Raw genomic sequence first — 12,303 nt, 5'->3', positions numbered from 1 at the left:
GTCCTGGAACTAGCTCTTGTAGACCAGGCTGGTCTCGAACTCACAGAGATCCGCCTGCCTCTGCCTCCCGAGTGCTGGGATTAAAGGAGTGTGCCACCACCGCCCGGCTGGAATTAGAATTCTATATGGTGGACCACACAACTCTCTCTACGTAGTCTATTTTTATAGCCTGGCCAAAAGGCTCAGAAAGAGGTGGGCATGGTGACACCCCACATGCAGAACAAAGAGGCAAGGGTATCAGGAGTTCAAGATCAGCTTGTGCTTTGTGGCACAGAAGTGTCAAACAGTGCAGCCTAGAGCCTGCTAATGGCTCAAGCAGCTCACCTCACAGCTCAGGGGAGTCGTGTTTGGTTTTTCGTTTGTTTGTTTTCCTACACCAATTGAGTATCTGCTATGGACGGCCTGTATGCAAGCATAACAACCCTGACATAGTTTTTTATTATTTCCTGGGTCAGGGGAGAGGGCAAAGACAAAAAGGAAACTTCGCCAGGTGACTATCATAATCCTACTACCCAGGAAACTGAGGCAGAAAGGTTGACTATCATAATCCCACTACCCAGGAAACTGAGGCAGAAGGATGCACAGTTTAAAATGAGCCCGGGGATAAACTATTGTTTCAAAAACAAACCAAACAAACAAACAAACAAACAAAAATAAGACAGGGCAGGCAAACGTAGGTAAAGGTGCTTGATTGCCAAACACTACTTCCTAAATTTGATCTCCAGAACCCACATGGAGGAAGAAGAGAACTGACTTCAAGTTCTCCTCTGACTTCCACACAAATGTTGTGGTGTATATGTACACACACACGCACACACACACACGCACACACACACACAGATAAATGTAAAAAATCAAATCAAATAGTGCTAAAGAGATGGCTCAGCCATTAAAGGTTAGGCTCATAACAACACACACACACACACACACACACACACACGGAACAGAATAAAATCAGGTGTGATAACACACTCCAGCGATTTTAGCACTGTGGAGATTGGAGGGTTCAAGGCCAGCTTCAGGCTACAGAGTGATTTCAAGTTCTCCAGGGCCCAAATAAATAAAACTAAATAATAAAAAAAAAAGACAGAAGATGCAGAACTTGGAGTAGGGAATGGGGAATCTCAGCGGTGACATATGATAATTTGCTTGAGACAGGGTCTCAGGGAGCCCAAGCTGGCCTAGAATGGAGCTGAGAATTATCTTGAAGCCCTGCCCCTCGTGCCTGTACCTCTCCAGTGTAAGATTAAGAGGTGACACTTGGCAGATCCGACAGCAGAGCGAGAGGAAGAATGCTGGCTGAAGCGAGAGTTACAGCACGGGGTTGAGCCAATGCAAAGCCCCTGAGGTGCTGTTTGTCAGGCAGGTAGGCCAGTAGAACTGGCTTGGAAACGCCCAGAGAGGAAGTAAGAGAAGTCGCTAGAAGTTTTAGACCTTTGTTCACATTCAAAAAAAGTGAGCCGACAAGACCCTTATAGATGACTAAAGGAGACAGAAAAAAGAATTGCTGCCTCTGATCAGTTACTCGAACTCTCGGTGAGTTGACAGAGTCCTAGGGAGAGGTGTCTGCCACCAGGGCGGTCCGAGGGAGCCTCCCAGAGGAGGTGACATTGGAGCAAGGACCAGAAAGTGGAGAAGGAGTTAGGAATTCAACGATTGGGGGAAGGGAGAGAGAGACTGGGCCTTGAGAAATGAAACCAGAGGCTAAGCCACCGGGCCTGGCAGGCAAGGGAAAGGGGGGTGGGAGGGGACCTCGCCAGCTGGGGAGGGAGGGAACGTGAGAGGGAGGGAGGGAAGGAGGGAGGGAATGAAGGAGGATGGTCCGGGGGAGCGTCCCGCCCCTAGCTAGCCGCCCCACCCGGCCCCTGGGGAGGGAGGAGGCGCCAGGCCGGCTGCCGGCCTCTGCTGCTGCCTCCCAGGTCTCCTGCCCGCTGGCCAGCACGATTCGGAGGGTGGGCAGGTGGGTGGGACTCAGCCATCGCGCCACGCCCAGGGCCTAGCGGCCCATCCCCCACCGGAGTCCCGTTGGGGCGGGCGAGTTGGGGAAGGTGGACTCTGGCCTCCGGGGGTTGGTCCCTGTGTAGGGCCAGCCTTTCCACTTCTGGGGCCAGTTCTTAATTAGGGAAGGAGCTGGGCCGCTCTGAGCCTCCATATGTTCACCTGGAAGTTGGGGGTGCTTCTTAGATTGGCTGGTCGCTGCTGTCAAGTTCCTGAGTTTTTCCCCCACCTCGTCTTGATCTTTCTTTCCTTCCTCCTCCTCCTCCTCCTCCTCCTCCTCCTCCTCTGTTTCTTTCTGATCATGTCCTCTCTCTCGGTAACCCAGACTTACCTAGAACTAGTTATCCTCCTACCCTACCTCCCAAGTGCTGGGATGCCAAGGTTTGTGTCACCACGCCCAGCTCCTCTCACTTGCTTTAGGGAAGTAAAAGACTTCCAAGAAAAAGGTGAGTCAGACCTCATCCCCTCAGCCCAACACTTTGGCTTCCCTCTCTGCTAAAGTCTTCCCAGTAGGACAGCCGCTAGACCCTACGTGCTCTAGTCCCTACGTGCTGTAGTCCCTACGTGCTGGCCCTCACTCTCTCACCTCTTCTGGTGCAGCCCCTTTGCTCATGCTCTGCAGCCGCACTGAGGGACCTCGCTGCTGGACATGCTGCGCATGCTCTGACTTTCCCTAGTGTGACTTTATCCCTCACCTCCTTCAGGACTTCATCCAAATGCCACCCTGTCCATGAGTCCATCTTTGGTTATTTCATCTAAATAGTATTTCCGCCCCCAATCACATAACTTCCCTTCTAGAACTTCTGGTCTTCCTGCCTCAGCCTCAGTATGCTTGCTTGGAAGGCATGCACCTTCACCCCAGCTCCCACCATTCAGACGTGCTGATCTGGAGAGGAGCGCTGTGAGCACAGGAGAAAAAGGGTGTTTGTCCAGAGAGTGGGGGGTGGAGCGGGGAGGGGAGCTGTGGCCGGTGCCAGGCCTGGAGTTGATTTCCACATTAATAATTTTTCCTTTTGTGTGTGCATGTTGCATTCGTATTCCTATGGGTGGGGATCATCAACGTGTGAGTTCACAAGCTCCTGGAACCAGAAGCCAACCCTGGATGCCTTCCTTCAGCACTCTCCACTTCAGGGCCTTTTACCCCCACCCCCTAAACCGGGAGCTCATTTTAATCTGGCTAGCCAGCTTGCTCTGAGGGTCCCCCACCTTTGTCTCCTGAACGCTGGGATGAGTGGCCTCTGTTATGCCCACCAGCTTTTATGTGGGATCTGGGGCTCCGAGCTCAGGTCTTCATGCTTTTGTGACAAGGGTTTTATCTACTGAGCCATCTTCCTAGCCCAACAATTTTTGAGGACCCACCAGTGCCTAGTACTGGGGTGAGGAGGGGGGAGCTCAACTGGTCAAAGTCCCCCATGGCCCCTCCTCTGAGAGTTTCTGATAGAGTTGGAGGCTAACCATGAACAGGTAATAAATAACCTGGGTTTGCACAGGTGCTAGTAAGAAAGGCAAACAACCTAGCGTGGTGGGGCATACCTTTAATGCCAGGACTCGGGAGGCAGCAGATGAATCTCTACGAGTTCGAGGCCAGCCTGGCCAACAAAGTAAGTTCTAGGACAGCCAAGGCTACATAGAGAAATGCCATCTCAAAAAAAAAAAAAAAAGAAAGAAAGAAAGAAAGAAAAAAAAAGAAAAAGGAAAGTCACACTGGGGCTAGAGCGACAGCTCAGTGGTTAAAAACAGGACTGTTCTTCCAGAGGACCAGGGTTCAGTTCCTACCACCCACATAGTGGCTCACAGTCTTTAACTCTAGTTCCAGGGACCTGACACCTTCATCCAGTCTCTGAGGGTACCACAGTACTAGATACACATGGGGTACACTGACATACATACATGCAGGGAAAATACCCATACACATAAAAAAACCAAAATATTTGAAAAAAAAAAGTCAAACAGAGCTATGGTGCAGCTTAGTGGTACCACACATGCCGAGACCGTGCAGGGCTCTGGGTCCCAGCTCTACACTGCCACTGCGGGTACTGATAATCAGAACAATACCAAACAGCATGTAACCAAACAGGGTGATGCTATGGGAGAAGCACCCTCTGGGAAGATGTCCTAGACACAACAGAGGTACTGGGGCAGAAACTGAGGCCAGCAGGACTGGAGTTAGTGAAGAGTGGGGCATGAAACCACGGACGTCATGGGGAGTGAGGCTGAATCAGACCCTCGTTTTTATTCCGGGTAGGAGTGGGACAAGAAGTGGCCGGAAGTGTCAAGGAAGAGAACGATGTGATTTAATTAGCATTCTTTTCTGTTTTTGTCTGAGGACAACTGAGGTTAGTTCCCACCTTCCAGACAGAGACAGTCTCTTGTTCACCAGTACACACCGCAGGCTGGAGGACTGCTCTAAACTCCAGATCTGTGGTACTGCATACAACCTTTTTTGGTTTTTTTTCGAAACAGGGTTTCTCTGGTTAGCTCTGGCTGTCCTGGAACTCTCTCTGTAGACCAGGCTGGGCTTGAATTCAGAACTTCATTTGCACCGGCCTCCAGCAGCTGTACACAACCTTTATGTGAATTCTGGGGGTCCCAGCTTAGGTCCTCACTCTTACTTGGCAAGCACTTATTATTATTTTTGTGACAGGTCTATGAAGTCCTGGCTGTCTCAGAACTGGCTGGGTATGAGCTGAGAAACCAATCCACCTGCTCTTTCTTCCAAGTACTAGGATTAAAAGCATGGGCCACTCCACCTGGCTGCCTTATTTTTAAAGGTAGGGTCAAAGGTAGCCCAGGCCTTTGTTGCTGATTTTCCCACTCCTGACTCCCAAATGCTGGGGTTAAAGGTGGGCACCCATCACACCTAGCATGGTGGCCATTTTGGAATATAGACTTTTTGAGACATCTTCTCCAAGCCTCCCCAGTCCTTTGTGGATTGGCCTTATTTTTAGATAACCTGTTCACTTTCTTTGCCACAAGGCCCTGCCCCCACCTCACCCAAATGAGTTATCTGTTGGGAAGCCAAGAAACCACAAACAAAAATCCCCATCTTGCCATGCAACCCTTCCAGAAAAGTCCCTAATGCAGGGTACTCTCACTTGGGCATGGATAGGACAGTGCCATGTGACACTTCTTCCTCGCCTTCCTTTTCTTTACCCTGACCCTCCCCTTGGTAAGCCTGGCTTGTCATCTCTCAAGCCAGAAGTGAATTCCTGAACGCAAACTCAGTGTGGCTTTCAAGAACAGCATCTTAGATCTGTGTTCCGCCGTGGGGGCTCTTTGGGCACACCCCATAGCGAGAGGTTGACTTTTCAGTCCCTAAGAGCCTTAGCCCGTGACACACACCCCACACGTTCACCTACACCCATATGACTGGCAAGGATCATAAACACTGTGGTAAACAGGGCTTTTATGGAGGCTGCAGCAGAGCAGCAGTGGACCTGCTCAGGCTTTGCCATGAGGTGAGGGTGGCTCACCCGAAGGGTACTTACCTCACGTTCCTTTGGCAGGGGAACGGCTCAGCAGCAACCTGCTTAATTCCCCGCCATGTTCCAGGCTGGCTTCCTAGCACTCGAACAGAAGCCATAACTTCAGAGGCTAGCAGAGTTTGAATCTTACCCAGTTGTCCCTTTCTCTCCATCTCTAAACTTCAGGCTTCTAAATCCTATTTTAGCAAGCTATCTTTAAGCTACACAGGAGGCAGACACAGTTGATCTCAGTGAGTTTAAGGAAAGCCTGACTACATAGTGAGACTGTTTCAAGTAAACAAATTGTCTTTTTTGCAGATAGGGATCAAACCCAAGGCCTCACACACACTTATACCAAACAAGAGTTCAATCATTCAGCTATACTCCAAGCTCCTAAACTTGAGGTTTTTCCTATGCAATGTAAAATGTGACATAGTATCTGTTTCTTTCTAATCCTGAGGATTAAAGGATTTAGTTTACATAAAGAAGTTCTGGCAAGCCAGTAACTGTTTTATACAATGTTACACTTGCCCCACCTTTGTTAAGGAAAGGCCGTAAGTGTCCAGGGAACTTAACAGGCTCTTCCCATCACCCCACGAAAATTTACAAATTTAAAGACAATTCAAATATTTCCAAAATACTTTTATTTAAAAAAAAAGGAACACTCAAAAATAATAATAAAAAAACAGCCACTACAAACAAACCCTGCCTTTTTTTTTTTTTTTTTTTAAATAGCGTGGCATGGAGCTGGTAGATTTCCACCCTATTGCACATGGTCCGGCCTGGTTATGATTCAGGAGGCTACTGGAACTAGGGTACTGCCAAGGAAGTGGGGTTCAGCCTGCCAGGAGGAGACCAGCCCCTCCCACTCCCCAGAAAGGCAGCCCACCGTCACCGTCATGGCTTGACAGGTCCAACTTTATGTTCCCTGAGGCCCTAGTGGTCACAAGGGCAGAGGGAACTGGAGGCAGAAGAAATGTGTAAGTGACACATTAGACTCCCTGAAACAGAGTCTCGTTAAGGCATTTGAAAAGAGATAAATTAATTCAGGAAGACGCACCTTCACGGAAGGCTGGGTAACCAGACACGCACACGTGCAGGGCAGTTTGTGGAATCCTGACATAGGAGGAAAGGAGGCCACAGTCACTGGTGAGAGCCTCTGCTACACACACACACACACACACACACACACACACACACACACACACACGACTCACATACAAGGATCCAGTCCAAAGAGGCTGATGCCAGGAAGGACCCTATCAGTCTTAGGATCCTAGGATGATTTCCATGATGTGGTCCAACTCACTCCACTCCCAGGATCCAGGGGCACAGAAGAGGCTGCGAGGAGGCTCTGGGGGCGGAAGTGCAGAGTCCTTTTCCACTGCAGATGTGTCAATGTCCAGAAAGAAGTCATCAAGGCCAGAGTCTCCCAGGTACCGGGAGCTCAGAGCTTCTAGGAACACGGGATCAGCCTGGGGCATCATTTCATTCTGAGGACTCGGGGAAGCCACTGGATTCGGAGGCGATTCCATCTCACCCATAGATGTATCGAGCTCCCTGAGGATCGAGCCAATGGTAGTGGAAAGGGAGAAGTCTTCTTCCCCCAGGAAGAGAGGCTCTGGGGGCAGGGCCGGGGCTGGAGCTAGTCGAATGGCAGCCTGCAGCTGCTGGAGTGTGTTGTGGATAAGAACGTGCCTGCGGAGGCTGGGCGCTCTGGGGCCCAGGCTGCGCTGGACTTTCTCCAGAGAGATTCGGAGCAGGGCTTGCTGGTAGCTCCGAAGACCAGCTGGAGTCCAATCCCACTTCTCATCCTCTTCCTCCTCTTCCAAGTCAGAATGTTTTCTCTTTAAGCCTCCCATGTCCTGTGGGGGGAAAAAAGAGTCATATCAGATACCTTTGCTTTTGTTTGCATATTTTTTGTTTGTTTGTTTGAAACAGGGTTTCTCTGTGTGTAGCCCTGGCTGTCCTGGAACTAGCTTTGTAGACCAGGTTGGACTCGAATTCAGAGATCCAACCAGCCCGTCCAGTGCTGGGATTAAAGGAATGAGACGTGCTCCCCCCCCCCCAAGTCAGATACCTTTGGATCCCACTTTATCAAGTGAGTCTTTTTTGTTTGGTTGTTTATCAGAACCTCTACTTAAAGTCATATTCCAACAAGGCCAAGAATGCATGCGATGTGATTAAGAGAACAAGATTCGGGGCTGGAGAGATGGCTCAGCGGTTAAGAGCACTGGCTGCTCTTCCAGAGGACCAGGGTTTAATTCCCAGCACCCACAGGGCAGCTCAAAACTGCCTGTGATTCTAAGATCTGACACCTTTACACAGATATACATGCAGGCAAAACACCAATGCACATCAAAAAAAAAAAAAAAAAAAAGAGGGAGAGAAATAGAGAACAAGATGCAAGTAGGGTTGCTGCAACCCTATTTAGTGCCTCAAAAATAAAAGGAAGGTGGAGGGGCCAGGCCAGTGGTGGCACGCACCTTTTATCCCAGCACTCTGGAGGCAGAGGCAGGCAGATCTCTCTGTAAGCTCGAGGTCAGCCTGGTCTACAAGGACAGCTAGGGCTAGACAGAAAAACCCGTCTCAAAAAAGCAAAACAAAACAAAACAAAACAAAAAAGACAGAAAAGAGAAAAAAAAGATAGAGGATTGCTGAGTGGTTAAAGCACTGACTGTTCTTCCAGAGGTCCTGAGTTTGAGTACCAGCACCCACAGGATGGCTCATAACTGTCTAACATTCCAGTTTTAGGGCATCTATGCCTCCCAGCTAGGGGATCTGGCACAAGTGGTGTCCATGCAGGTAAAAAAACCCATACACATAAAATTAAAAATAAAAAATGAGCAGAAAAAATTTGTGACTGGTGTCCAATGCCATTAATCTCAGCACCAGGAGGCAGAGGTAGGTAGATTTTTGTGAGCTCAAGACCAGCCTAGTCCACATAGTCAATCTGAGGCCAGGCAGAGTCTCATGGTCAGACGATCCTGTCTCAGAAAAACAAAACAAAACAAAACAAAAAAACCCAAACAAATCACAAAACACCTGGGCTTAGTTTGACTCTTGCTTACTTGCCTGTGGTAAGGCACAACGCTGAATTTACACTCTGACAATTTTAGGATTTGGAAGTGAAGATCTTAACCCTAGTCTCAATGGAGCCTGCATTTGTTTTCCCACAATACTTTTATTATTATTTTTATTCTAACAAGTCACAGGACAGACAAGTGTGAAGTACAGAGCAACAGACCAAGGCGCATTTGAACTCTAATTTTAACTGAGCTTCGCAAGACGTGACGTTACATCTCTAGACCTTAGAGGCTTTTGATTCTTTTCAGACAAGGTTTCTCTGTGTAGCCCTGGAACTCCCTCTGTAGTTCAGGTTCGCCTCGACTCATACCCATCACTTCTCTCTCCCGAGTGTTGGGATTAAAGGTTTGCGACATCACGCCCAGCTGAGAAGTGTGTGTATCTCTGTGTGTGTGATATTCTTCTTTCTACAAGGACATTACTGTCCAAACCCGCTTCCTACACCAAGACGAAGAGCACTCACAAGACAGGGAACATTCCCAAACTCCAAAGGAAAGCCAGATATAACTCAACCAACACCAAGCTGTGCCCTCTAGCGACCAGTTCAACCATACCATCGCTTCCAATAGGCACCGCCCTTCCCTGGATCTCTAGATCAGATCCAACAACACCCCAAACACCCCAATATGGTCTCAAGGCCTTCTGGGAACTGTGGACCTAGAGCCTTCAGGCACAGCCGCTGCTGTCATGTTCGAACTACAATCCCCAGAAGGCCCTGCACGCCCTAGGGACTGGACACACCCGTCCTGCCTGAGAGCATGCTCACTGGAGCTCTAGCTGGTGGGGGAAGGGAACCCGGACGCACAGCAGCCCCGCCCCGCCCAACGCTGCCTTCGGGGCGGTGAATCTGAGCTCCACGCCCCGAGCGCCCCTCCCCCACCCGACTTCAGCCCGAAAATTGCTTTCTCCAGGTCCCTATCACCCAAGGAAGTTCTGGATTCTTCCCTAAACTCTCCTCGGGGTGCAGAAATTCACATCCCATCCCATCGCTCAAAGACGATAAATAACTCTGGGGTACATAGTCCGGCTGGGGAGACTGGGTATCTCAACTCTGAGAACTCGTCTGAAATCTCCCCTATTAGGCTCGACTTTCAAATGACTCTGGCTTTACTTCCCAAACTCCTAGCCTGGCTCTGAGAACCCCAATACTGAACACTCCCCAGGATTCCCTTCTCACGACGGCGTCTCGGAATACAAGACTGGGTGCCTCTAGTTCCCGGGTTCCTCTAAATGCTTCATATCCTAGCCTCGAAACTCATACTTTCCCCGGAACACCGTGGAACTCCGAACTCAGCCCACTTGGGGAGACCCAAGCTGTCCTACTCTTCCAGACTGGTGCCCCAAAAGTTCTCTCTCCGTTTTTCTCGGTTCTCCAAACTCCAACTCCTCCTGAATACCCCTGCCTCCCCTCCGATACTGGAATTCAGTTTCTAGCTAGCTTCCACCCTCCGAAACCCATCAGTCACACCAATCTGCGTCCTCCACTCGGGTCCGTACCCCGCTTCCGCCTATCACGGGGGCGCGCCCCCTCCTCTTCCAACTTCAGGAAAATCTCACACAGGCACCCACTCCTCACCTCGGCTGCCAGGGTCGCCACGACTATCTCCGGCAAACCTGCAGCGCTGCGTCCCACCACTGCTGGGTAGGAGTCCGGCTCACTTTCTCCCGGCCTCTGGGTCTGGCCCGGGGCCACTCGGCTCCTCCCCGGAGGCCAGTCGCGAGCCACAATTGGTTGGAATCCTGCCCGCCGGGGGGCGCCATTGGCTGGGAGGAGCCACGGATGCTAGGCTCCGTCCCCCACTGGGCCGGGTCGCTTTAGGTTGGCCACTGTTTAGGGGGCGGGGTCTCCAGGGTGGAAGGGGATATAGCGCTGTCGGAACGGCTTCTTTGGACCCAGATGTGTTTCTTGCTCCACTGTCTCTCTGCAGACCCCCTTATATCAGCTCCAGACCCCACGGCGGAGCGAGGCCGGGTGACACCACTACCCCCTCCCTTGCGGTTTCGCAGGCTGGGCAGCTGGCGGAGGCCACGCCCTCCGGAGTTCCGAAGGCTTGGGCTAAACGGAGGGCGGAGGAGAGGGAATGACTCACTAAATATCAGCCAATAACGTGATGCGGCTTGCGTTACCTGGACGACCTCAGCCCCGCCCCTTAGCTGTCTTCGCTCTACCTCCCCACCCCCAACCGGTTTGGTAGGCGGGGCCCGTGGTTAATCTTGTCGGGGGTCTACTGCTTGTTAGGTGGAACCTCCTGCATCCCAGGTTACTCCTTCCTTTCCCAGATTTGTCTTTTTTCTTGCTGCTTACTTTTCATCGCTCTTAGCAGCTCTGGGGACAAACTCAAACTTATTTTTTGGGTTTGAGGATTGACTACTGGAGAATTCTGGACAAGCACGTTGAGACTGAGCGACATACCATTAAGATTTTTTCAATTTGTGTTTATTTATTTTTTTGCTTGGTCTTATAGTGAAGGGTTAGCTTGCTGTTCACTATCTGGCCTGTGGTGCCTCCTTCCTGTTCTCTAAGACTCATTTTCAGGTTCCGTTTTCTCATTTTGAGACAGTCTTGTGTAGTCCAGGCGAGACGTGTGTGTGTGTGTGTGTGTGTGTGTGTGTGTACAATGCTGGCCTTGAAATTCCAATTCTCCTGCTTCCACCTCTTCAGTCTGAGAGTTGCAGGTGTGACCCTCCAGGCCCAGAAAATTCATTTTGTTTTTTTGTGGTGTTTGGGAGGGAACACAGAGCTGAGCTAGTACTGGCCAAAGCACTCTACTCCTGAGCTATGTCCCCAACCATTGTTTTGTTTGTTTTCCGAGACAGGCTTTTGCTATGTAGCCTAGGCTGCGCTGGGATTCTGTGTCCTCCTGTTCAGTCTTCCAGGACTAGGATTTAGGCATTCACAATCTTGTCTGACTTCTTTCAGTGGTTCTAAAATGGCTCCAATGCCTTCTAAGAAATAAACAAGGGACTTTTTTCCTTACCTTCTTTCGAGTCCAGTGCAAGGCTAGTCCATAGTAAACACTCAGACCAAATCTCAAGACAGAATCTTCTTGTTTTTGGGTTTTGGGGTGAGGGGCACTTTTCAAAATAGAGTTTCTGTGTAACCGGGGCTGTCCTGGAACTCGCTCTATAGGCCAGGCTGGCCTTGGCCTAGAACTCAGAGATCCACCTGCCTCTGCCTCCCAAGTGCTGGGATTAAACGTGTGTGTCACCACTGCTGTCCAGATAGTTTTGTGTTTATTTTTCTTTTTAATTTATTTTTATTTTATGTGCTTTGGTGTTTTGCCTGCATGTATGTCTGTGTGAGGGTGTCAGATAGGTGTGAGCTGCCATGTGGGTGCTAGGATTTGAACCTGGTCCTCTGGAAGAGCAGCCAGTGCTCTTAACTGCTGAGCCATCCCTCCATCCCCCCAGTTTTGCATTTTTTTAAAGGTTTATGTGTGTTTTATCTGCATATGCGGAGAACTCTATCTGCACATGTAGATGACCGTGAACTCCTGTCTCCCCCCTCGTCGTCTCTCAAGTGCTGGTGTTACAGTCATCCATGCCATGCCCACCCTGGATCTTTTTTGTTGTCATCATTATTTAATTTTCTTATATTTATTTATATTAATTTTGTGCGTAGGAGTGTTTTGATTGTATATATGTCTGTGTACCGCATGCATGCAGTGCTCGAAGAGGCCAAATGTTCGGTACCCTTCTAACTGGAGTTACAGTCAGTTCTCTACCAACCCATGACTCTCTGCCTACCCCCATC

The 12,303-nt window shown here is 49.9% G+C and overlaps 1 protein-coding gene across 1 annotated transcript; it reads right to left on the bottom strand.

The window, feature by feature from the left end:
- Positions 1–6,190: 6,190 nt before the first annotated feature.
- On the bottom strand, positions 6,191–10,352 carry Sertad3 (SERTA domain containing 3). The gene is made up of 2 exons (XM_005371591.3): positions 10,126–10,352; positions 6,191–7,327 (listed from the first exon to the last, which is right to left on the bottom strand). Exon 2 carries the CDS (start codon positions 7,322–7,324, stop codon positions 6,731–6,733), a length of 594 nt encoding a protein of 197 aa, XP_005371648.1. The 5' UTR covers positions 7,325–7,327; positions 10,126–10,352; the 3' UTR covers positions 6,191–6,730.
- Between the last annotated feature and the right edge of the window lie 1,951 nt (positions 10,353–12,303).

The sequence above is a fragment of the Microtus ochrogaster genome, unplaced genomic scaffold (genome assembly GCF_000317375.1).
Source record: "Microtus ochrogaster isolate Prairie Vole_2 unplaced genomic scaffold, MicOch1.0 UNK115, whole genome shotgun sequence".
Lineage (NCBI taxonomy): Eukaryota > Metazoa > Chordata > Mammalia > Rodentia > Cricetidae > Microtus > Microtus ochrogaster.
Note: the sequence above shows the minus strand (reverse complement) of the source record. Positions and strands in the feature narration are given on the sequence as shown.

Coding starts and splice junctions, on each gene's coding strand:
- Sertad3 (XM_005371591.3), bottom strand. CDS start 7,324: ATGGGAGGCTTAAAGAGAAAACATTCTGACTTGGAAGAGGAGGAAGAG.